General features: G+C 39.7%; 1 protein-coding gene across 2 annotated transcripts in view; it reads right to left on the bottom strand.

Moving 5' to 3' along the window:
- The window catches only part of LOC133259260 (dihydrodiol dehydrogenase 3-like), a 168,399-nt gene that overhangs the window by 52,960 nt on the left and 89,430 nt on the right, over positions 1–26,009 (bottom strand). The window contains exons 5-6 of one of the 2 annotated variants that reach the window (XM_061436511.1): positions 25,040–25,162; positions 22,257–22,411 (exon numbers count right to left, since the gene is read on the bottom strand). The exons of the other annotated variant lie outside the window; for it this stretch is intronic. Coding sequence (XP_061292495.1) covers positions 22,286–22,411; positions 25,040–25,162 — 249 coding nt within the window. The 3' untranslated portion in view covers positions 22,257–22,285. Of the gene's footprint in view, positions 1–22,256; positions 22,412–25,039; positions 25,163–26,009 lie in introns of those variants that run through there. 2 annotated transcript variants of the gene reach the window in all.

Genomic DNA, 26,009 nt, shown 5'->3' with positions numbered 1-26,009 from the left:
TTTATATAATCTGTTATCTTGCTCAACATTATTCACAAAAGGAAGACCTGTAAACAAGTTAAATTATATTATATCTGGAAGAGTGAGGGAAATCATCAAGCATTGCTACAACGGAATGTTGTGAAGCCAATTAAAATTCAATAATTAAAATGGAAATTAAAGTTAGCTAAAGAGTGAGCTATGAACTGTTGGATTTTCCCATGGAAGCATAAGGAAAATTAAAGAAACTAGCTATACAACCTCATAGGAGCCCTGGGAAAGAGTCAGAGGAACACCTAGAGTGAAAAATGAACCAGCTGCCCAGGTGATGGAGTGGTAAAGAATCCGCCTGCATTGCAGGAGACACAAGTTCAATCCCTGGGTTAGGAAGATATCCTGGAGAAGGAAATGAAAACCCATTCCAGTATTCTTGCCTGGGGAATTTCATGGACAGTGGAGCCTGGCAGGCTATAGTTCCATAGGGTCTCAAAAGAGTCAGACACAACTCAGTGACCAAACAACAACAACAAATGAACACCCAATTAAGAAAAATTCAGAACAGAATGGCAGGAAATTTCATCATGTATTTACTCACCTGTACCCTTCTGCTTGGGGCAATGCAGTCTTGTTCAGCTCCCAGTTGCCTCCCTCAAACCAGAATGATCACAGAAAACCTTATCTGCAATGTTCCAACCTACTTAGGGGCTGCCTGGAGACTGGTGTCTGTTTCACGCAGTATTCTAAGCTTAAACTGAAGAGCAGCTGGAGTATCTCATTACAGCTGTAGGCGGACTATACATATGTGGGGCCAGGGACAAAGGATAAGGGTGGAGACATAGACTAGACCATGTAAAACCCTGAGTAGAACTGGAGTATGGATTTGGGGGATAGTAGGGCATTTCAAAAACAATCATAAACTCAGGAGAATCAAAAAGATTCACATATGCCAGACAAGATTATGACTCAGAAATGAACCAAGTTGTCCTCAGTTTTCCTTTGAGCTGATCCCAGGACTAGGAGTATGCCAAGCAAACTAGTGGAGGACTGTCAGGACGTGAAACAAATCTACCAGCAGTGAGTGTTTGCCTGTTGTTTCAAGTACCCAACTGTGAACACACACAGGAACACATACACACACATGACATAAAGAGAGAAAGGAAAGGAGAAAGAAAGAAAAAAAGAAAAAGGAAACCATGGTCCAGGAAAGGAAGAAAATAAATTGGCACCGACTCTTCCTGAACAGTCACAGGCGCCACACTTAGCACACAGTGAGTGTCACACACTGTCCTGGGGAGGAGCTCCAGGTAGGATGCTGAGCTCAGCTTCCCCAGGAGCACATCAGGGCTCCATCTCCTGAAAACACACGACACCAGCAGAAAGCCTTGTCCACACCAGGGCTGTAAAGAACTGTCCACATGAAGCTGGGTGGGAAGGGAAGAGAAGCCGTCAGATCAGGACTGAGCCCCCGGGAGTGCCCCAGACGAGAAGGAGGAACAAGGGCTCAGAGGTCCTCCCTGGAGAGACCTGTGAACACCATGTACTGGGCACCACAGCCCTGGGATGACCCCATGAGGTCGCAGCCCCACAGCTGCTGTGAACCCAGGGGGACCCACAGGAGGCCTGGGAACCTGACTCCTCTCCTGAGACACGCACCCACTCCTGCTCCTGGAACAGGCTGAGGGGGCGGCAGAACACTGCTCAGACTCGGGCTGATTTACTGGGCAGCCTGTGTGCCTCCAGCCCACAGATGCCCCCTCAGCGCCTCTGGATCCGGTTCACGCCCCCTGGGGCGAGGGCCACCCATGCTGGGCAGAGTGGGTAGTGCCCATACAAGGACACACCTGCAAGACATGGATGGATAACTAGTTTCGTGGAAATGGAGAAAGTTAAACAAATTGAAAAGACAGAGGAATTCGTCTCAAATGAAAGAATAAGAAAATAACACCTGAAAAATCAACTAATGAAACAGATGCATTGCTTACCAAAGTACTTTACCAGAATTCAAAGTGTCAGTAATAAGAATGCTAACTGAACTAGGGAAAAGAGTAAATGAATACAGTGAGACTGTTAACAAGTAACTAAAAAATATTTTAAAAAATAACCAGTCAGAACTGAATAACGCAATAACTCAGATTAAAAAAACACTCTAGAAGGAATTAATAGCAGATTAGGTGATACAGAAAAATTTATAAGTGACCTGGAAGACAGATTTATGTGAATCATGCGTTAGCATTAAAAACAGCAAAAAGGGAAACAAACTTTAAAAAAGAGAACAGTTTAAAAAGCCTCTTGGACAGCATCAGGTGTACTAACATCCTCATGATAAGAGTCCTAGAAGAAAGAGAGAGAGAGAAGGGCAGAAAAGGCATTTGATGAAATTATGGCTAAAAATATTCTGAACCTGCAGAAGGGAAAAGCTATCCAGGTGCAAGATGCACAGAGGACCCCAAATAAGATAAAACCAAAGAGGCCCACACCAAGACACATCAAAATTAAAAAGGCAGAAGTTAAAGATAAAGAGAGGATTCTAAAGGCAGCAAGAGAAAAATGATGAGTCACATACGAGGAAAAAGACACCAGGCTGCTGGCTGATTATTCTGCAGAAATTAGGCACAACAGTGTGGCATGATGTTTCTAAAGTGCTGAAAGGGAAAAACCTACAACCTAGGATACTAGGAAATAGATCCAATAATGTATAATAACCCTAAATGGAGTATAATCTATAAAATAATGAATCACTCAGTTGTACATCTGAAATAATATAATATTTTGTCAACTATATTTCAGTGAAAAAGACAAGAATGTTTGCTTTCCTGCTCATTAAAATCATACATACAAATTACAGAATTTAGGGGAAGAAAGGAGAGGTTAGAGAATAAATATAACCTATAATTAGCCTGTTGTGCTTGTGCTTAGCCACTCAGTCGTGTCCAACTCTTTGCGACCCCATGGACTGTAGCCCACCAGGCTCCTCTGTTCTTGGGATTCTCCAGGCAAGAATACTGGAGTGGGTTGCCATACCCTTCTCCAGGGTATCTTCCCAACCCAGGGATAAAACCTGGGTCTCCTGCATTGCAGACATATTCCTTACCATCTGAGCCACACGGGAAGCCCAATTAGCCTGTTAGAAAAATTTTAACATTTGGTACATATTTTTTGTCGTGATTTTCCTTTACAAATGTGTGAATTTGTATTTTATTTACAAATCAGATAATCTGCAACATGCAAACTGTATGCTTTCCTTTTGACTTAAGTATCTTCTGAAGCTCTCAAATATTATTTTCAAAATCCAGTATTATATTTTGCTTGTTTTGAGTAGTGTGTTGTCTTAATTTACTTTATTCTTTCATCATTTGGGTTTGCTTTAGCATTTTGATTAGTTCTTGCATATTTTGCCACTCATTCATAGATTCATACAGCAAAACTTTATTGAAAATATTTTATGTGCCCAGACACTTTTATCCACAAGTAATGAAAATAGGAAATAAAATTTTTAAATGACTTGATAGTCTAGTGGAGGATAAAGACTATGGATAAAATCAGAAGTATGTAGCTGTTAGGAGTGGGAGAGTTCCCCTTGAGAGATAACCCTGCAGTTTCTCACATTTCTGTGCACCTGATAAGCAGAGACTCTGACCACATTTCATCCCACACTAAGTTTTCAAGACATTTGTACAGTGAACATCCTTGCAATATAGAGACAGTGGCTCCCTGCAGAGACATGGAGGGCATGTTTGCTGTGCAGTAACGTAAAGAAAACCTCTCCCTCATGAGAAAAGGAGGGATGCTGAGAGCATACTGTCATTGACCCAGAATCCCTAGACGCAAGGTTTTTTTCCTGTCCCTCAACTCACTGAATATTCAGGCATCACCTGGTACCTTCACTTCAACTTTAGAAATGGGAACCCAAGGAACTAGCACAACACACCTTGTTGTGGAGAACATTTCTGTAATATACTCTGTACACGAACTCATTACCCTGTAAACCTTAATCCTATACAATGTTCTATGTCAATTATGGCTCAACAAAGCTGGAAAATATGTCAATTATGGCTCAACAAAGCTGGTACTCTTATTTGGCTACAGCATTTGTTATGAATAATAAACATTCTTTCCTTTATCAGCATCTGTGAAACCAGGGCAAGCTTATTTGTTAGCTCACAAATTAGGTTGAAATCTTATATTCTTCATGATTCTTGACATAACACAATATGACTGAGCCAAAGGCTAGAACAGGACAAAGGTTAGAAAATAGCATTACATTAGGGAATGTTAACTTCCTTACAAAGAGAGAATTGGGCAGCCCCAAACCGCTACCAGCAACCCTGTAATAGCTCGTGAGTGTGTCTGGATATTAAAATTCCACAACATTCTAACCAGACACCTGCCATTTGAATGAATAACTTCAGTGATACAGAGGCAAGGGAGCTGAATACTCAGAGGACTGACCAGAGAAGAAAAGTCATCAGCTGCAATCCAAACAACTTCCAGGATCAGAGAGCACACAAGGGAAGGTCAGACTGTGGGACACCAACGAATGCATTCTTTACCCTACCCACATCCATTTGTAGTCTCTATAACTGAGATAATGGGACAAATTCTGACCGTCCTCCATAGGAGGGAGACACTAGGACCACCTAGTTCTCTATAACTTCTTCGCCGGACATGGTGACTCTCCATAGGGTCATTAAATGCTGGTGCAGGTGGTCCATTGGGAGAAGAGTGGAGTTATATCTGGCATGATGCACATATGTGTCAAACGCCAAGCCCATCTTGCTCAACTTGCAGTGTCAATCCAGATGTGCTGCTGGAATGGGTGTGCACACCTTAACCATGAGGTGCCCTTGGGCAAACTTGGAAAGTCAGAGCTTGAGCCATCTCCCTTCTTCCAAGTAGCTGCCCATTTTCTATAAAGTTCAAATGTAAGGCAAGAAAATTTCTGCCAATGTTCCCCTTGCCCCTTCTCAAAATTATCCACCTTATCCACACTGTTATCAGATAAGGGGGGAAGCAAGAAGTAGAAAAGGAGGGGAAATTTATAACCATTTATATAATACAGTGCCTCTTCAGGTTTACAAACATAAAAACAATCACCTTCCATGTGGCCTTGGACAAGTCAATAACCTCTGTGGTTTCTTTATCTGTAAAATGAGCTAATAGTTGAACTTACTTCATAGGGTGTTTGAGTCGTTGAGACTGCTGCCAGGAAAACAACAATCACTCAAACTATTGGGTAATATAATTGGTGCTGTTGCTCCATCAACACAACATTTCTGCTCCAGTGTGTCTGTGATTAAAATTATTTTTGTTTATTTTTTTTTTTCTGCTTCACGGATCTAAGGTATGAGGAGAGCAGTTTTCCATGCTTTGTGAAGGGACAGTAGTTGTAATTTTAATTACTTTCTGAAGAGATAGAAAATAAAAATATCTGATTCTCATTTTCTGTAGAATATACAGTTTCTGTGGCAAATAAATGCTGAGGTACAGAAAAGAAAAACACAGTTATTCGTACTTCTTGGAATTGATCTTTCTTGGAAAATGGTAGCTGAAGAACATACTCTATTCTTGATATAAAACCAAGACTTGGGAGTACCCCATCATTGGGGACTAGCTCCACAGAGACAACCATTGTCCCGAGTCCTCGGGACATCTCTTTTTTATTATGTTGCATACGTGTGACAGTAAATCTGGTGTTTGCTGGGTGGTGAGTAATGAATGAGCTGTCTCCCTTGGATCCACCAGTTGTGCTGGGTACCTTAGACATGTTGTGTAACCATGAGGTCAGGGTTCTTCCTTGTAAGAGAGAACTAAAGATGTTTTAGAGATAAGGAACATAGACTTGATTAGAAGCAATTTCAAAAGTGTGTGACCAAATAATAAGTAAGATAAATGACCCTGAATTTCTGTACATTTGAGCAATAGTCCTTGATATCTGTTTCTACTGTGAATGCCAAAATTCACGTGTGAAATTTTACAGATACTGTCTGACAGAGACTCTCTGTGGTCTGGAGAATAAGCAAAAGGTCTTCTTATGTGGAGGTCTTTTCTTCCAGCACAGATCCAAGATGTCCTCCATCCACAATAGGCCATTATGTTAAGCTTTTTTTTTGTTTGTTTCTGTTTTGTATCAACAATTAGACATCAAGACCTCAAAGCAGTAACCCTCTCTTTTCCCTCCGGAGTTGAGCTGATCACCATGCAGGCAGCTGGATCTGAATGCACAAAGGACTGGGGGCAATGCTGTGGAGCTAGTCCCTGATGATGAGGGTACTCCCAAGTCTTGGTTCTGTATCTAGACTAGAGTATGTTCTTCAGCTACAATTTTCCAACAAAGATCAATTTGAAGTAGAACGAATAACTGTGTTTTTTTCTTATTCATCTGAATTTGTAGGTGGAAATCATGAACACTATATTGAGAAGACTTTCCTAGTTATCAGAACAATAGGTGTACTTGCTCCAGGACTTGGAAGAAATTGTTCTGATTGAAGATGGAGTGGATGAACATCCAGCAGATGTTAGAGTGCACATAACCTAAGAAGAGCTCCTTGAACGCTTGTGAATCTGAGCATTTCCTATACATTATTTTCAACCCCTTCTAGTTCAGTTGGTAAAGAATCTGCCTGCAAGGCAAGAGACCCCAGTTTGATTCCTGGGTCAGGAAGATCTGCTGAAGAAGGGGTAGGCTACCCACTCCAGTATTCTTGGGTTTCCCTTGTGGCTCAGCTGGTAAAGAATCTGCCCACAATGTGGGAGACCTGGGTTCGATCCCTGGGTTGAGACTATCCCCTGGAGAAGGGAAAGGCTACCCACTCCAGCATTCCAGCCTGGAGAATTCCATGGACTGTATAGTCCATAGGGACACAAAGAGTCAGACACAACTGAGCAACTTTCACTTTCACTTTCTGTAACAAATATGATATTTATTGATGTAACACTTTATTCCTGTTGCGATCTGATCACAATTATTCTGTGACTGTGACTGGCCTTCAAGTTCTCTCAAACACTGAGATCTGGTAAGTGCAAGAATACAAAGATGAAGAAGAACAGGTGATAGTTCTGAGATGTGGAGGGGAGGAACAGAAGCAGGATTAGGGGAACATGACCAAAGCCCCTGGGCCACCATCATCTGGAGCTTACCATCATCCTGTCCCCACAGTTACTATGGTTTGGGAGGCACTGTGTAGAAAACCGGAGTCAAAGAGAAACAGAAGTGGCTACTGGACGGTGTGGAGAGAATACACTAGAGTGCTTGGTGTGATGTTTGTGGAACAATGTGTTTCCATTCCTGTGTGTCGGCTGTTCAAATTTTTACCATGTCCAAGTCTGCCAGTTCAAGATATAAATCCAAATGCTCTTACAAAACACTTTGAATTCAGCAGGGAAGAGAAATGGTGGTAGTCAAGACAAACTCAGAGTGAGGAAATGTAAAAAACTTTAAATTTTGCACCACCAGCTGGGATAATCAAAAGATTAATTTTGGAAATATTAAGTATTGATGAACAAAGATCACCAGGTGGCCTTGGCAACTGAGCCAAGCAATTTAAGATAAAGTTTTAGGGTGTGTTTCCAGGAAGTTCCACTCCATTCAGCTCTATCAGAAATATAATTGGCAAAGATTTTTCATCTCATTCTGTGGATTGACTTTTCACTTTCTTCATAATTTCCTTTGACATGAAGAATTTTTGAATTTTGACAAATGTTAATTTATTTAGTTTTTCCTTTGGTGACATACCCAAGAAATCATAGCCAAATCCAATGTATTGAAATCATTCCTCAATGTTTTCTTCTAAGGGCTTCATACTTGTAGCTTGCAAATTTGGGTCTTGGACACGTTTTGAGGTTTCTATGTGTACGTGTGTCTGTGTGGTTTAAGATAGAGAGGTCTAACTTTATTCTTTTGTAGATTGATGTGTAGTTTTATCAGCATTGTTTGTTGAAAAGACTGCACTTTTCCTGTAAATGGTCTTAGGCAACCTTGTCAAACAACATTAATTTGTGTTACTTTTCATATTCTGTTCTATTTCACTAGTCTTTATATCTGACTTTATATCTGCCATTATTCACATTATTTTGATGATAATAGCTTCATTGTAAGTTATGAAATCTGTAATTGTGAGAAACCTAAATGTGCTCTCTTTTTATTTTTTCTTTTCCAAGACTTGTTGGGGTATATATAAAGTTCTATCAAATGTATAGATCAATTTGGTTAGTATTGTCATTTTAATATTCATGAACATGGTTGCTGCTGCTACTGCTGCTAAGTCGCTTCAGTTGTGTCCGACTCTGTGCAACCCCATAGACCGCAGCCCACTAGGCTCTTCTGTCCCTGGGATTCTCCAGGCAAGAACACTGGAGTGGGTTGCCATTTCCTTCTCCAATGCATGAAAGTGAAAAGTGAAAGTGAAGTCGCTCAGTCGTGTCCGACTCTTAGCGAACCCATGGACTGCAGTCCACCAGGCTCCTCCATCCATGGGATTTTCCAGGCAAGAGTACTGGAGTGGGGTGCCATTGCCTTCTCCGATGAACATGGTTAACTTGCTAATGTTTGTGTCTTTATTGTCTTCAAACAAAATTTTTAAATGATACATTTCTTTTCTCTTTTGGTTATTTCTGAATATTTTTGATAATATTTTCAATGAAATTGCTTTTTAAATTTTCTCCTCAGACTGTTCATCATTTGTATATAGAATGGAAATGATTTTTCTGTGTTGACATTTTATCCTACACTTTTGCTGTAATTGTTCTTTAGCTCTAAGCAGTTTTTTTTTTTTAATTTTATCTTTATGGATTTCTACACACATGATTATGTCATCTCAGAACAGAGATAATTTTAGTTATTTTGAAGTATAGTATTTCTTTTTTTGTTTATTTTCTTATTTTAGTTGAAATTCTATGTTGACTAGACAAGGCACATGCAAGTAAATTTTCATATTATTCATCTTAAGAAATGCTTTCAGAATGAAGAAAGAGGACAAGAGGAAGGCAGGGAGAAAAGAGGAATCTTGAATTATACACAAGCATCCTCTTGTGCCACAAGTAAATAATTACTTTTATTTCTCCTCAATCACTTCCTTGAAGAGACTCATCAGTGTACATAGACAGCAAATATTTGCTCATCACATGGTATATTGATGTGGATTTTTTTAAAAAATAAAAATTTGAGGCCAGTATTATTTGTCTTTAGGAGGTGGTCTCGTTTACTGAGTTATCAGTGGTGTGAGTAGGCTGATACTGTGTTGGCAGTTGCTGAAGAAGAAAGTGGAATCAAGATATGAGGTTCCTATTGGGGGAGATGACTGCCTGCCTCTGTGATCAGAGGAACAGTCCCCAGAGAGGGGAAAACCTATGATGCAGCAGACAGAGGTGGGCTGACTTGAACCACATCCGTATTAGTTACTGTTGCTGGTCCAACAAATGACCAAAAGCTTTGTGGCCTGAAACAACAATACTGCTACATTTCTGGAGGTCAAAAATTCAACATCCGTTCAAGTTCTTAGGGGAAAATCTACTTGATTGCCTTTTCCAGCTCTTAGAGAACTCCTTCATCTATTGCCTTGGGCACTATTTTACCATCTTCAAAGCCATCTGCATAGCCTGTTTGGCTTAGTTGGCTTAAAGCTCAACATTCAGAAAACTAAGATCATGGTATCCAGTACCATCACTTTATGGCAAATAGATGGGGGAACAGTGGAAATAGTGGCTGACTTTTTTTGGGGGGCTCCAAAATCACTGCAGATGGTGATTGCAGCCATGAAATTAAAAGACACTTGCTCCTTGGAAGGAAAGTTGTGACCAATTTAGACAACATATTAAAAATCAGAGACATCACTTTGTCAACAAACCATCTAGTTAAGGCTATGATTTTTCCAGTAGTAATGTAAGCATGTGAGAGTTGGACTATAAAGAAAGCTGAGCACCGAAGAACTGATGCTTTTGAACTGTGGTGTTGGATAAAACTCTTGAGAGTCCCTTGGACTGCAAGGAGATCCAACCAGCCCATCCTAAAGGAGATCAGTCCTGAGTGTTCATTGGAAGGACAGATGTTGAAGCTGAAACTCCAATCCTTTGGCCACCTGTTGCAAAGAGCTGACTCATTTGAGAAAAGACCCTGATGCTGGGAAAGATTGAGGGCAGGAGAAGAAGGTGTCGACAGAGGATGAGATGGTTGGATGGCATCACCAACTCAATGGACATGAGTTCAGGTAAACTCTGGAAGTTGGTGATGGATAGGGAAGCCTAGCGTGCTGCAGTCCATGGGGTAGCAAAGAGTCAGACACGACTGAGTGACTGAACTGAACTGATAGCCTCTTTGAATCTCTCATCTAAAGCTCCTATATTACCACCTCCTCTGTGACTGTAATCCTCCCAAGTCCCATGTATGAGAGATTCATGATGATACTAGGATTACCCAGGTAATCCAGGAACATTCCAATCTCTTTATTTTAATTATCTTTACAGATAATTTCTTTATCTGTATAAAATAAAGATAATTAACTCTTTATCTTAAAGTCCTTCTAACCTGTCAGCTCATGTAGCTATTCTGCTCAAAACCTGTATTATTTTCCATTTCTCTGAGACTAAACTCCTTTCTAAAGCCTAATGACAGAGGCCCCTGGGCCCCACTGGTCCTCTGGCCTTATCTTCAACTCCTGTCTCCCCACCTCACTAAACTCCACCCACATCAGCTGACTTGCTGGCCCTTAAATGCTATATAACACTCTTTATTCCTGAACTTTGCATTTTCTGTTCCAGAGAAATGAAGGGAGCTACTATCTCTGTTTCAAGGCTGTTTCTTGTATAAATAAAAAGTTGTGTGGGATGAAGGGTAGTTGATTCCTAAGAGATGTACAGAAATGTGAGAGATTATGCAGAATTATCTCCAACAAGCACTTACCCATCTCTAACAGCTGAATACTCCTGATTTCATTTATAGTCTCATCCTCCACTAGACTATCAACTAAAGACATTTCTCATTTTAATTATTGATATTTATTGATAAAACAATGTCCTACTAAAGAATGTTCAATAAAGTTTGCTGATTAAGTCAATGAATGGCAAAACATGTAAGAACTAACTAAAATACTGAGCAAAAAAAAAAAAAAATATATATATATACACACACATATGTCTGAATCACTTTCCTGTACAGCAGAAATTAACACATTGTAAGTCAATTATACTTCAATAAATTTTTTTAAATAAATAAAGAACTTCTAATAATTCTGGGGTTTTGTTTTTTAATATTTATTTGGCTGCACTGGGTCTTCATTGGGGCATGCATGATCTTCAGTTGCAGCTTGTGAGAGAGTTGAATTGCAATGTTGTGTTAATTTCTGCTGTTCAGCAAAGTAATTCAGTTATATATACAAATATATATATTCTTTTTCATATTATTTTCCTTTATATTTACCATAGGATATTGAATATGTAATAGCTCCCTATGTGATTATAATAGCTCTTACAACAGTAGGACTTTGTTGTTTATCCATTCTACATACACCAATTTGCATCCGCTCACCCCAAATTCCCAATCCAATCCTCTCCTGCCCCCTTCCCCCTTGGAAACCACCAGGCAATACTTGATAGCTTAGTAAAATACTTATATTAAGTAAAAAATAAGTATAGTTATAGTTCAGTCGCTCAGTTGTGTCTGACCCTTTGTGACCCCATGAACCTCAGCATGCCAGGCCTCCCTATCCATCACCAACTCCCGAAGTCCACCCAAACCCATGTCCATTCAGTCCGTGATGCCATTCAACTATCTCATCCTCTGTCGTCCCCTTCTTCTCCTGCCCTCAATCTTTCCCAGCATCAGGGTCTTTTCCAATAAGTCAGCTCTTCCCATCAGGCGGCCAAAGTTTTGGAGTTTCAGCTTCAACATCAGTCCTTCCAATGAACACCCAGGACTGATCAGTATGATTTAGGATGGACTGGTTGGATCTCCTAGCTGTCCAAGGGATTCTCAAGAGTCTTCTCCAACACCATAGTTCAAAAGCATCAATTCTTCAGTGCTGAGCTTCCTTTAGAGTCCAACTCTCACATCCATACATGACTACTGGAAAAACCACAGCCTTGACTAGACAGACCTTTGTTGACAAAGTAATGTCTCTGCTTTTTAATATGCTGTCTAGGTTGGTCATAATTTTCCTTCCAAGGAGTAAGTGTCTTTTAATTTCATGGCTGCAGTCACCATCTGCAGTGATTTTGGAGCCCCCAAAAATAAAGTCAGCCACTGTTTCCACTGTTTCCCCATCTATTTCCCATGAAGTCATGGGACCAGATGCCATGATCTCCGTTTTCTGAATGTTGAGCTTTAAGCCAACTTTTTCACTCTCTTCTTTCACTTTCAGCAAGAGCCTCTTTAGTTCTTCACTTTCTGCCATAAGGGTGGTGTCATCTGCATATCTGAGGTTACTGATATTTCTCCCAGCAATCTTGATTCCAGCTGTGCTTGCTCCAGCCCAGAGTTTCTCATGATGTACTCTGTGTATAAGTTAAATAAGCAGGGTGACAATATACAGCCTTGAAAGTACTCCTTTTCCTATTTGGAACCAGTCTGTTGTTCCATGATCAGTTCTAACTGTTGCTTCCTGACCTGCATATAGGTTTCTCAAGAGGCAGGTCAGGTGGTCTGATATTCCCATTTCTTTCAGAATTTTCCACAGTTTATCATGATCCACATAGTCAAAGGCTTTGGCATAGCCCATAAAGCAGAAATAGATGTTTTTCTGGAACTCTCTTGCTTTTTCCATGATCCAGCAGATGTTGGCAATTTGATCTTGGGTTCTTCTGCCTTTTCTAAAACCAGCTTGAACATCTGGAAGTTCACAGTTCACGTATTGCTGAAGCCTGGCTTGGAGAATTTTAAGTATCACTTTACTAGTGTGTGAGATGAGTGCAACTATATGGTAGTTTGAGCATTCTTTGGCATTGCCTTTCTTTGGGATTGGAATGAAAACTGACCTTTTCCAGTCCTGTGGCCACTGATGAGTTTTCCAGATTTGCTGGCATATTGAGTGCAGCACTTTCACAGCATCATCTTTCAGGATTTGAAACAGCTCAACTGGAATTCCACCATATCCATTAGCTTTGTTCATAGTGATGGTTCCTAAGGCCCACTTGATTTCACATTCCAGGATGTCTGGCTCTAGGTGAGTGATCACACCGTCGTGATTTTCTGGGTTGTGAGGAGCTTTTTTGTACAGTTCTCCTGTGTATTCTTGCCACCTCTTCTTAAAATCTTCTGCTTCTGTGAGATCCCTACCATTTCTGTTCTTCATTGAGCCCATCTTTGCATGTAATGTTCCCTTGGTATCTCTAATTTTCTTCAAGAGATCTCTAGTCTTTCCCATTCTATTGTTTTCCTCTATTTCTTTGCACTGATAGCTGAGGAAGGGTTTCTTATCTCTCCTTGCTATTCTTTGGATCTCTGCATTCAAATGGGTATATCTTTCCTTTTTTCCTTTGCTTTTTGCTTCCCTTCTTTTCACAGCAATTTGTAAGTCCTCCTCAAACAGCCATTTTGCTTTTTTGCATTTCTTTTTCTTGGGGATGGTCTTGATTCCTGTCTCCTGTACCAATGTCATGAACTTCTGTCCATAGTTCATCAGGTACTCTGTCTATCAGATCTAGTCCCTTAAATCTATTTCTCACTTCCACTGTATAGTCATAAAAATAAGTATACAACCTGTATATTGAAGATGATTTCAAACTGTAAATAAGCACACACACATTTGTATAGGTAAGTCATGAAAGTATGAAATGAAATGTATTTATTTCATGACAAAAATTTTTAAGCATAAAAAATTATTCTCTGCCCTCTGACCTCATCTCTTCCTCACTGTGAGTTGTGTGTCTGCATTATGCATGGACCAGACCTCTCCCATCAGTGGGAACACCTGCTCAACCATGAAGAGCAACTTTCTCCCAGCATCAGTAAGACAGCTCCATAAAAGGTAATTCCTGTTTCATCCACCTTATTAGAACTGATTCAAATGTATTCTTTTTAATGGCTGAGTAATATCCATTGTGTATATGTACCACACTGGAGCCTATTATACAGAGTGAAGTAAGCCAGAAAGAAAAACACCAATACAGTATACTAACACATATACATGGAATTTAGAAAGATGGTAATGATAACCCTGTATGCAAGACAGCAAAAAAGACACAGATGTATAGAACAGTCTTTTGGACTCTGTGGGAGAGGGCGAGGGTGGGATGATTTGAGAGAATGGCATTGAAACATATATAATATCCTATGTGAGATGAATCGCCAGTCCAGGTTAGCTGCATGATACAGGATGCTCAGGTTTGGTGCGCTGGGATGACCCAGAGGGATGGTATGGAGGGAGGTGGGAGGGGGGGTTCAGGATGCGGAACGCGTGTACACCCGTGGCGGATTCATGTTGATGTGTGGCAAAACCAATACAGTATTGTAAAGTAATCAGCATCCAACTAAATAAATTTATATTAAAAAAAAGAAAAAGAAATGAAGAGAATCCAGGCCCAGAATGTAGATTTACGGACAATCACTGTCAAAGACCTGCCCGAGCCCCTGGGGATACATCCCCACTGACAGACTCCTCTTTGGATTTCTATGCCATTTTTACAATGGAGACCAGCAAAGAGAAGTGGAGGAGGAACGAGAAATTTGGCTTAATTTAACAAAAGATTTGAAATGAAGCTGCTCCTTGTGTTGGTGTGAACAAAGATTCTATCTGAGTTTAAATCTGGTCTGATTTTTTAAATATATGATGTCATGTGAATAAAATGTCTTAAGAATACTGGGTGTTTTCGAAAGTAAGCTTTTACTAGCTCTGTGATCTTTGGTGTGTCATTTAAACTTCTCTTAACCTAGCTTTACTTATTTGTAGAGTAAGTACCTGCCCTTTCCATCTCAGAGGTCACGTTAAAATAATGAAAACACCAGGTGAAGCCAAAGTGAAGTAAAATGGAATTATTTCTAGGAAGGAGCTGGATGTAGTGCAAATAACATAGACATCGCAGTTAGGAGATTTGGGTTCAATTTAAGATTCTGTACTTAATCGCTTGGTATTTATTTTGGCAGTTTGGGCTGCAAGAACTTGCAATAAATAGTAGAGAAAAAAAAAGTTAATTCCTTCTTGACCTTGTAAGGGCTCATATGACCCACCATGATGATGCTTAGATCTGGATCATGCATACTGTTAATAACATCTTTTCATGCAGAACCCTCTCTCTCAAAACCTTCCATACCTGTGCCTGACTTCTAGAGGACAGAACAGTTCTCAGAGCCTCCTGGGTTACAGTTCTCAAATTTGACTCGAATAAAATTTTCCATTTCTTTCTTAGGTCGACTGATGTATTTTTCCACAAAGGAAAACACACCAAAGTTATTAAATGGGTTAATCAGAGGTTATCTTTATTTTCTATCATTTCCCTTTTACTTTCCACATATTTTGTTATCGGGAAAAACTAATATCTTTATTTGAAGCCTTTATTATTTCACAAAATGTTGTGTTTTTAAATAAAAACAAGCTTTCAAAAGTTCACACACTTCATTTGAACACCTCCACCAATTACAAAAATGCTCTTCACAGCCCTAGAAGCAAGAAATTCTAGTAGAATGCATGGTAGATATCTCATAGTTAATATTCTTCAGAATACGGATACTCAGGGTGATCGATAACACTGGAAGAGAAAGAGGGGTACTAATTTATTAAATCAGTCATGTTGTCATAGTGAGTATTACTCTGTGATGTGGTCACGATGGGCTAAAACTTGAAATCTACAAAACACGTCCCTCGTTCTCCCCCAACAAGCACACCTGCAGGTGTCTGCTCCATGTGCACACGGCACCTGCACATCCAGTCCCAACATTCACGTGTGATATTCACTCCACAGTGACAGGTAGTTTAACTCAGGTTACAATTTCTATGAGAGCACAACACTTATGGTTAATTGTGGAGGTTATTTCAGTCCTGGGTGTAACTTTTGACCCAATATGATGAGAATAATCACAGTTAAAGAATTAATTGCTCTTTTTTTCATACATCCATCAAAAAAAAAAAATATCAAGCATCACTCCCCCAATACAGGGTGCTTTCATTAAAGAATTTCCAATTTATTGAAGAGACACCAAGTACACCTAAATAATCATAACTACCAAATATGATTAACTGCTTTCTTAATTTATAATTTATGAGAACACTTGTTATTCATTTGTTAGTATTACTGCTATTTTCTGTTTTTTCTCATGTTCTGATTTTTCTTTCTAAATTTGTCCTTTTCTATTCAATTCATTAAAAAGTGTATTCTGAGAAAATTCATGTGCCAAGAGCTGTGTTGTTGACATAAAGTCACAAAGATAAATAAGTCTAGGCATTCAAGATTAAGGAGGGAGAACATAGATTTATACTTAAAATCTTTTGAGTACAGAAAAGTAGCTTTACACATGTTATTCATTTATCATTTTTTTCTTAGAATTATGATATAGCTTTACAAACAAGAAGGGGAGTTTTGAGATCTTTCATTTGAAAGTGTCTTCATTTTATCACTAATTTGTGTTCCCTTCTCTCTAAACTCCCTTCCAACTTCTCTCTCATTAGTCTTCAGGCTCTTCAATCCTGGGATCCTTCTGCAGTTTTAGCTGGAATTCTGCATTAGTAAATAAGTCAAAGTCCAGGAGGTGGAGGCTCCCCAGGGGATGGACCGTGATGGACAAAGGCTACAATGGGTTGAGTCTTGACTCAGGAAACCAGAAACCCAGATGATCTTACCTGGGTGTGTCCTGCTAAGGACACAGTGGTCACTCACTAGAGGGTTAGTTAAGCTCATGATCTACTGGTAATTCAGCTTTGTGAGACAACAAGGATAAGGACGTGGGAGTTGTAATAGGGGGAAAAGTCCAATGAAGAGATAAACATGACGTAAATGGATGGTGTCATGGAAAAGAAATGTCCTTTAGGGAGAAAATCTACCAGACATTAGAAGGAAGGGGTGGAGGCAGGTCCAGTGTGAGTTCTCAGCACTGATGCATGTTGCCCTTCAAGGGCTTCCCTCCATAAAAACATTGACATGACATTTTACAATTGTGTTAGGATAAAAATGAATATGGGCTTCTCTGGTATCTCAGACTGTAAAGAATCTGCCTGCAATATGGGACACCAGGGTTCAATCCCTAGGTTGGGAAGATCCCCTGGAGGAGGGAATGGCAACTCACTCCAATATTCTTGCTTGGAGAATTCCATGAACAGAGGAACCTGGTGGGGCTACAGTCTATGGGGTCACAAAAGAGTTGGATACAACTGAACAACTAACACTTTCATTTTCAATTTCAAACATGAATATAATCCAGGACAGATTCATTATTACACAGTCACTATTAATCTGATCATTTCACCCAACTTTAAAAAGAATTAAATATGAACATTTTTTCATAGAGCTTTAAAGTGCAAGGCACTGTGCTCCATGTGTCTACTGGGTCCCTCAGCCCTGCGAGGTGGTACACCAGGCACAGTAATTAGGAGCCCAAAGTAGTGAATTCACCACAATGTCAACTCTGGTGATTTTACTGATGGGCTGTCATGGGCCGCAATTACATTTCTATTGGTCAGAGACAGAACCCTGGGGGAAACCTCTGAGGTCTACAGGAAGCATCTGGTTTACTCCTACACTGGAAATCAGAACTGTCTTCCTAGAATTAAGCTTTTAAAAATCCTCATTCCCCTGCTGACCTGCCTGTTATAATAAACAGTGTGTGAAACATCAGCAAGTCACTTACGGTAGAAATTCATAATATCTCATATTTCTATTGATGCCATCAATTGTTTCCATGTCTTCTGGAGTCAGTTCAAAGTCAAACACCTGGAAGGAAGGAAGAATAACATTAACTGCTCCTCCAAGGAGCTGGCCTCCCGCTCTGGACTGGAGGAGTTTCCATGAAGGGGAGAAGAAGAGGGAACAGGGAAGCCGAGTCTGTCCTCAGCTTTCAGGTGAACAAGCCTGGGAGCCTCTGCTGAGTTCTCATCTCTCCTTCCTACACCTTCTCCTTCTCTGTCCACCTTACAAACATTACAGTACATCAGTCTTTCTAAGTGAATCACTTGAGACAGAAAACAAACTAAAATCCTCTTTTCCCAAATACACAGTCTTTGGACACTCCAGACTGAGAACCTGCTCCCAGAAAAAATGGTTAGTCAGTTCTGAGCCCAGATATGAAGAAGATTTTTCCCCATTCACTGATGAGGGGGCATAGTGCTGTGCTGAGATGAAGAACAGGTTAGTTGCCACAGTTAAGCCAAATATATATGAAAATATATACAGAGAAGTGTTCAGGCTCCTCTGACAAGAGCCACATCCACCTGCTAGAGCAGAACTGCCGAGCTGTTCTGCACTGAACTGCAGATGCACGAGAGCCCAGCCAAGAGGACTCAAACAGCTGAGTGCAGGCTGTTTACCGAAGCACAGAATCAAGAGACACACATAACTGATCTCTGCATTAAATCTTGAAACTGGGGAGAGTTTCATGTACAGCTATGACTAAGGGTACAATGATGGTCTCCTACACACAAATCAAGACAACTCTGCAAAAATGGGCACAGTCTTGAACAGGAAATTTGCAAAAGCAGAAACTCAAGGAGATTAAATGCATGAAAGTGAAACATTAGTATTTAGGAAAATGCAAAACAAAACCACAATGATTTGTTAAGTTAAGGATCACTGCTGTAATTTGTATGCCCCCAAATTCACATGTTGGGACCTCACCCCACTGAGATGGTATTACAAATTAGAGCCTTTGAGGGTGATTAGGTCATGATGGTGGAGCCCTCAAGAATGAGATTTAAACAATATCATATTCATATAACATACTTGGGAGAGCTCTGATGCCCCCTCCACCATGTTAAGATACAAGGGAAAGCCTGTGACCTGGAGGAGGGCCCTCACTTGATCACACAGGCACCCTGACCTCAGATCTCCAGCTTTAGAACTGTGAGAAACAAATTTCAGTTGTTTCTAAGTCACCCGATCTTAAGTATTTTGTTAGAGCAGCCTAAATGGCCTACAAAAATCAAATAATGTAATTTTGTCAATTGAGAATGAAGAAAATATTTGTACAAGGTGACAGAATAAATTGACAGAGTGCTGGAACTAAAATCTCTATTTTCTGTCCAACCTGAACCCTCTCCAGCCATGCCACCTCTCTTGTTGCCACAGCAGGAGGAGAAAACCATCAGAAACACACACAAGGCATTCATGCACCAAGAAAAACAGGTAACTTGTCTTCACTCAAGGATAGTCTGAGAGCTGGACAAAGAATGACCCTTGTGAAGGATACTGCTTAGGAGCCCTCTGCCCACAGCCCCACTTATCATCACCTGTATGTTCTCTCTGATCCGCTTCTTGTTGTAACTCTTGGCCAGAACCACAACCCCACGTTGTATCTGGTAGCGAAGGGCAACCAGAGCTGGGGTCTGCTTGTGCTTTTTGGCAATGGTACAAAGAACCGGGTCCTCCAAAAGAATAGGGTAGTTTGGGTTCACCCTGGAAGGAAATTCAGAAATGCTGAGGAGTTGAAACTGAATACTCAGTTTCTAAGGAGGCTTTTCAAACAGATAAAGTAGGTCTACTCTAGACCAGTGTTTCTCAAAGTGTGGTCCAGGGACCAGAAGCATCAGTATCACCTGGAATCTTGTTAGAAATACAAATTCTATGGCTTAGCTGAAGACAAACTGAATCAGAATCTCAACTGTGTCATTTCCCAATCTGCATTTACAAAGTTCTCCCAGTCATTTGGATGCATGCTTGAGCTGAGACCAGTACTGCCAAACTTGTGGATTTTTTCTTTTTTCTGTTTTACTTCTCAGTGGTTATTTTTCTTAATAATCATAGCTCTAAAATAAGTACAAAGGCAAGAAAATAAAAAGAGATGGACACAGGGAAATGTTTTTTTGTTTTCAATTTTCACTTTTCTGAAGTGTTGATAAAAATTGAGTAGTCCAAAAATGAGATTTCATCATTATTTGCATTGTGCAATACTCCTACAAACAATTTTTCACTAAAATGATTCAATTTGTGATTTTTTTGATCATCATAGATCTGGGTTGTTATTCAGTCACTCAGTCATGTCTGCCTATTTGCGCCCCATGGACTGCAGCACGCCAGGCTTATCTATCCTTCACTATCTCCCGGAGCTTGCTCAAACTTATGTCCATTGAGTCAGTTATCCATCCCACCATCTTATCTTCTGTCATCCCATTCGCCTCCTGCTTTCAATCTTTCCCAGAATCAAGGTCTTTTCTAATGAGTTGGTTCTTCACATCATATGGCCAAAGTATTGGAGCTTCAGTCAGCATTAGTCCTTCTAATGAATATTCAGGACTGAGTTCGTTTAGGATTGACTGGTTTGATCTCCTTGCAGTCCCTAGGAGGTACATTTCTTATCCTGAGTTTAGATATAAGGTGAGGGAGACTTGAAACTTTTATTACTAGCACCATGTTCATTTGTTAAAAAATAAGTAAGTCATGACTTAAGCTTATCTCTTAAGTGTTCAATGCAGAGACACTTGCATTAAAATCTACATACAACAAGACACATGAAATGTAAAAAAAATCAATTTGGCTTGTGATTGTAAGACAAAACAGAAGGATTATGTCCCATTTCTCTTCTCTTCCCATCAGTTAAATGTTATCTCCAGAACACTGCATTCAGCTCAGTTCAGTTCAGTCACTCAGTCGTGTCCGACTCTTTGTGACTCCATGGACTGCAGCATGCCATTCCTCCGTGTCCATCACCAACTCCTGGAGTTTACTCAAACTCATGTCTATTGAGTTAATGATGCCATCCAACCATCTCATCTTCTGTCATCCCCTTCTCCTCCTGTCTTCAATCTTTCCTAGCATCAGGGTCTTTTCCAGTAAGTCAGTTCTTTGAATCAGGTGGCCAAAGGATTTGAGTTTCAGCTTCAGCATTAGTCCTTCCAATGAATATTCAGGACTGATTTCCTTTAGGAATTACTGGTTGGATCTCCTTGCAGTCCAAGGGACTCTCAGGAGTCTTCTCCAACACCACAGTTCAAAAGTATCAATTCTTTGGTGCTCAGCTTTCTTTACAGTCCAACTCTCAGATCCATACATCACCACGGGAAAAACCAGAGCTTTGACTAGATGGACCTTTGTTGGAGAAGTAATGTCTCTGCTTTTTAACATTCTGTCTAGGTTGGTCATAGCTTGTCTTCCAAGGAGCAAGGGTCTTTTAATTTCATGGCTGCAGTCACCATCTGCAGTGATTTTGGAGCCCCCCAAAATAAAGACTTTTAGTGTTTCTGTTGTTTCCCCATCTATTTGCCATGATGTGATGGGACCGGATGACATGATCTTAGTTTTTTGAATGTTGAGCTTTAAGCCAACTTTTTTACTCTCCTCTTTCACTTTCATCAAGAGGCTCTTTAGTTCTTCTTCACTTTCTGCCATAAGAGTGGTATCATCTGTGTATCTGAAGTTATTGATATTTTCCCCAGCAATCTTGATTCCAGCTTGTGCTTCATCCAACCCAGCATTCTGCATGATGTACTCTGCATATAAATTAAATAAGCAGGGTGACAATATACAGGCTTGATGTACTCTTTTACTGATTTGTAACCATTCTTTTGTTCCATGTACAGCTCTAACTGTTGCTTCTTGACCTGCTTACAGATTTCTCAGTAGGCAGCTCATGTGGTCTGGTATTCCCATCTCTTTAAGAATTTTCCAAGTGTTGTGATCCACACAGTCAAAGGCTTTGGTGTAGTCAGTAAAGCAGAAGTAGATGTTTTTCTGGAATTCTCTTGCTTTTTTGATGATCCAGAGGATGTTGGCAATTTGATCTCTGGTTCCTTCTGTCTTTTCTAAATCCAGCTTGAACATCTGGAAGTTCATGTACTGTTGAAGCCTAGCTTGGAGAATTTTGAACATTACTTTGCTAGCATGTGAAATGAGTGCAATTGTGAGGTAGTTTGAACATTCTTTGGAATTGCCTTTCTTTGAGATTGGAATGAAAACGGACCTTTTCCAGTCCCGTGGAACCCCATGAACAGTATGAAAAAAACACTGTGTATATTATTATAAAAATATTTTCTCAAAATTTGAGTTTTATGGACTTCCCTGGTTGTCCAGTGGTTAAGACTTCATCTTCCAGTTCAGGGGTTGAGGGTTTGATCTTTGGTCAGGGAGCTAAGATCCCATATGCCTTGAAGCCCAAAAACCAAAACATAAAACAGAAACAGTATTGTAACAAATTCAGTAAAGACTTAAAAAAATTGATTTTCAGAGTAACTGCCTGTGGCCTTCAGTAATGTTCATACCATTTTGATGACCGCTGGGCCCCCAGAGCACCATAGGCAACCAGGACAATATCGTGTGACTTGCAGAACTCCAGCAGCTTGCTCTGATTGAGATAAGGGTGACATTCCACCTGTAGAACACCAACAGAGAAGAGTTGTCAAGTTATATGAAAAGGTAATATGTCAGAGGAAGCATAAAAGTAAAAATTACATATGCTAAAGAAAAAAAAAAAAAACCTGTGCAAATCAAATTACAACTGGAAACATCAACCTCAATAATGATTTAAAAAAAAAAGACAAATTTTATCTCTGTTTCCTGAAAAGATTAAAAAAAAATAGTAATAATTCCTGAGAACAAGCAAGTCTAGGAACCAGACCTTGGTTACTAAATACCGCTGAACACCACCAAGACATATGTCTAATTCCAGACTGGAGACAGAAAAAGAGCTGTTAGAATCTTGGGACTATAGGATCTAGTGTGATGGGAGGGGATCTAGTGTGATGGAAGGGGGAGGTCCCACTGGTAGCATTTGGGTAAACTTGAGCATCAAAAAGAATTATGAGTGAAAACAAATGTAGCACACAGAGTAAATAAAAATCCCTGAGGCTCTAGTGATGAGAGCGGGAGAAAGAACAAACAATTTTCTTCCATGGATGGTGAGTAGTACAATAAATCCTTTCTTAGAAACTGACAATTAATGGGAAGGAGTTAAGTTTTTACTCTGTCTTACAGGAATAAGTGCATTTTATGTTGACTTAATGAAGGAATTTTGTCTTTACAATAAAATGTTAGGTCAGGAGATTAAAAATATTGCTTAAAATTGAAAATATTGAAAAATATCCCAATGAAATAATTAATGCATATGGGAGTCATTGAAGGATTCTCAACCGTTTTGTGAAAATTTGGGGGAAATCGAAATTCCTCTGATGAAAGTTATTATCCGAAAGATGACTAGATAATTTCAACAGGAAAGTACACACTTCCAAACAAAAAATCTAGCTACAAGTAGTTTTACCAGGAGAACAAAATACCACTATTCACAGAAGGACAACTTGTCATCACATGCTTCCTACTCAGGTGTATGTGAGAGGCACAGCACACAAGGACACCCACGGCTGATTCATGTGAATGTATGGCAAAAACACCATAATACTGTAAAGTAATCATCAGCCTCCAGTTAAAATAAGTTAAAAAAAATAAAGATTTATGGAGAATGGAAAAATAAAAGGACGTTTTCTTGTCAAATGTAGTAAGGAATTCAGATTTAAATACTAATTTACATAAACTAGAACCAGACAAACAAGTTAATCAATGTCACAAAATAATGATGATAAATACAGTGTGTTTGTTGAGAACTTGTCTCGCTATCTTCATGACATAATGATTCAGTGACGATTCTAGGTTAAAAACCATGAAAAATATGACTCAAAGTGACATGTGAACCATATCAGATTCAGGTTGTCAAAACATAATATATATATTTATTATATAAATCCATAGAATTAAATATATATATATATACACACACACTATTGTATCCTTAACTGTTCTAATATCTGAAATTTTTCACAATAAAAACATGGAAGTAAAACTGATACCAGAATCACATTAATTCCTTAACTTTTATAACTAAAATATATATATATATATTTCTTGAATTGTGTAAGCTACACTTTCCATATAAGATTCTTTTTCTTTGACTCCAACTTGTAACTTAAAGACATTATGGTACGTACGAAATAAGACTGTTGCAGAAGGGTGAAGATTACATGACATATGTATCACATCTCAGGTATATGGCATATCTAGATCTGTCAAACTTAGAATTAAACAGCAGAGAGATGGTCACCAGGGGCTAGGAGGAGGGGGGAATCTGGAATTGATAAGCATGATGTGAAGTCTCAATTATACAAGATGAATGAATTTTAGATCTGCTTCCAACACTGTCCCTATAATAAACAACACTGTATTGTATTATATGAATACTTCAAAACTTGCTATGAGGTTAGGTCTCATGGTCTTCTTTTACCACAATAAGGTAAAAAATAGAACCAAAAAAAGTTCGAGAACAGAAACAGACATAGAAAAGTAAGTTTAATCAGTTAATTTTGTGATGGACATTGATGGGACAACCAGTCCAAGCTTGAGTAAATCACAAGGTGTGCTCTACGATTGAGTAAGTATTCCTGAATGAATATTTCATCAGTGGTTAGTATCACCATAAGCCTTTAACTTCATCCATCAAACTTGATGAACTTTAATAGCCTCCAGCAAACTTGGTTGAAGACCCATAAATGCAGAGAAACCAAGACAAAGGATTCAGGCATTCAAACTCCATACAAACTCTTAACACCCATCTCAGCTGATTTTTCTCTTTGTTTACTTCCTGTTCCATGTTTCATTAATGTACATAGTTCCCTCCGAGACGCTTTGTGACATCTGATTTCTGGTCATGCTTTAAGCTCAGGGGAAAAACCCCTTTCTCTAAGTTTTGGGTGTTGAGTCTAACTCCTTTTCACTTCCCTCAGTTCCTACCCACAATTTAGCAGGAAGCCCTCCCCGCCTTTTCCACCCAGACTTTATCAGTCAGAGATACTGTTATGGATTCTATTTACACTGTCCAGGCAGAGGCTCTGCTCTCTAGAATCCTATGTCCACAAAGGTCAAATGAACAGGAGGGAAGGCCAGACAGACATCTGGCTCCAGTGTAAGAAGGAGGTTGTGAAGAGCAGGAGGGAGAGGAGTCAAGTCTGCTCACCTGGTTGCAGACGGGCTTGTACTTGAGCCCCGGCTTGTTCAGGATCTTCTCCAGCTGCTTGTGATTGAAGTTGGACACCCCAATAGACTTGGTCAGCCCTGCATCCTTACACTTCTCCAGGGCCTGGGAGGGAGGGGTGGTGAACAGTCATGAACAGTCACTTGGAATGGGCAATAAAACAAGGTTAATGGCTGAAAAAAAATTGTTAAAAGTGTCTCTTGTCAAAAATTAGCATTGATTATAAGGAAGGAAAAAGTGGAAAAGTTCATGACACAGGAAGAATTACCTGTGTAATTGTGTCTAATTACACAGTTAGAAAAACCCTGGAGAAGACATAATACATGGAAAACAAATAGATGCCTATGTTACCGTCCCAAATTCTTCTCCACTGTTCTTCTCTGTGAACATTTCAGCAATGGTTTCCTCCCCACAACCCCAGCATCCCAGCCCTTAGATTCATGAACTGCTGAGTCTGATGGGCCACAGCCCATTCTCACAGGTGGAAGAAATGAGGAGGTTCCCTATCTCCTGGCTCCTCCCCTGGTTTTCTCTTCCCTGGACTCACTTCCCACGTGTGACGGAGATCCACTGAGTCAAGTATCAGTTTTCCATCTTCACCTGTTGGCAAAATTTCCTCCCCTGGCTGGAATAGAAGCAGTCATTTTAGAGGTGTTACAAAATGATTTCCCCACACTTAGCCAAACAGCCAGGCACATCTAGGACCAGGGCATCAAACCTCTATGAGATAGGTTTACAACATTCTAGATACTAATATTTGCAAAGTGCTTTACAAATGGAGTTTTGAGAAATGTGTTTAGAAGGCAATTTTCCACTAATCTCTTACACTTACGTTTTGATAAATACAATTTTCCTACATTCTAATGGGGACTGTCAATGAGTTACTTGAATTTTTTTCTGCATCTTTTACTTTCCTCTTGCAAAATACCTCCATTGCACTGGGAGTGACTGT

Source organism: Bos javanicus, chromosome 13, assembly GCF_032452875.1.
Source record: "Bos javanicus breed banteng chromosome 13, ARS-OSU_banteng_1.0, whole genome shotgun sequence".
Classification (NCBI taxonomy): Eukaryota; Metazoa; Chordata; class Mammalia; order Artiodactyla; family Bovidae; genus Bos; species Bos javanicus.
The sequence above is the reverse complement of the archived record's forward strand: the minus strand, read 5'-3'. Positions and strand labels throughout refer to the sequence as shown.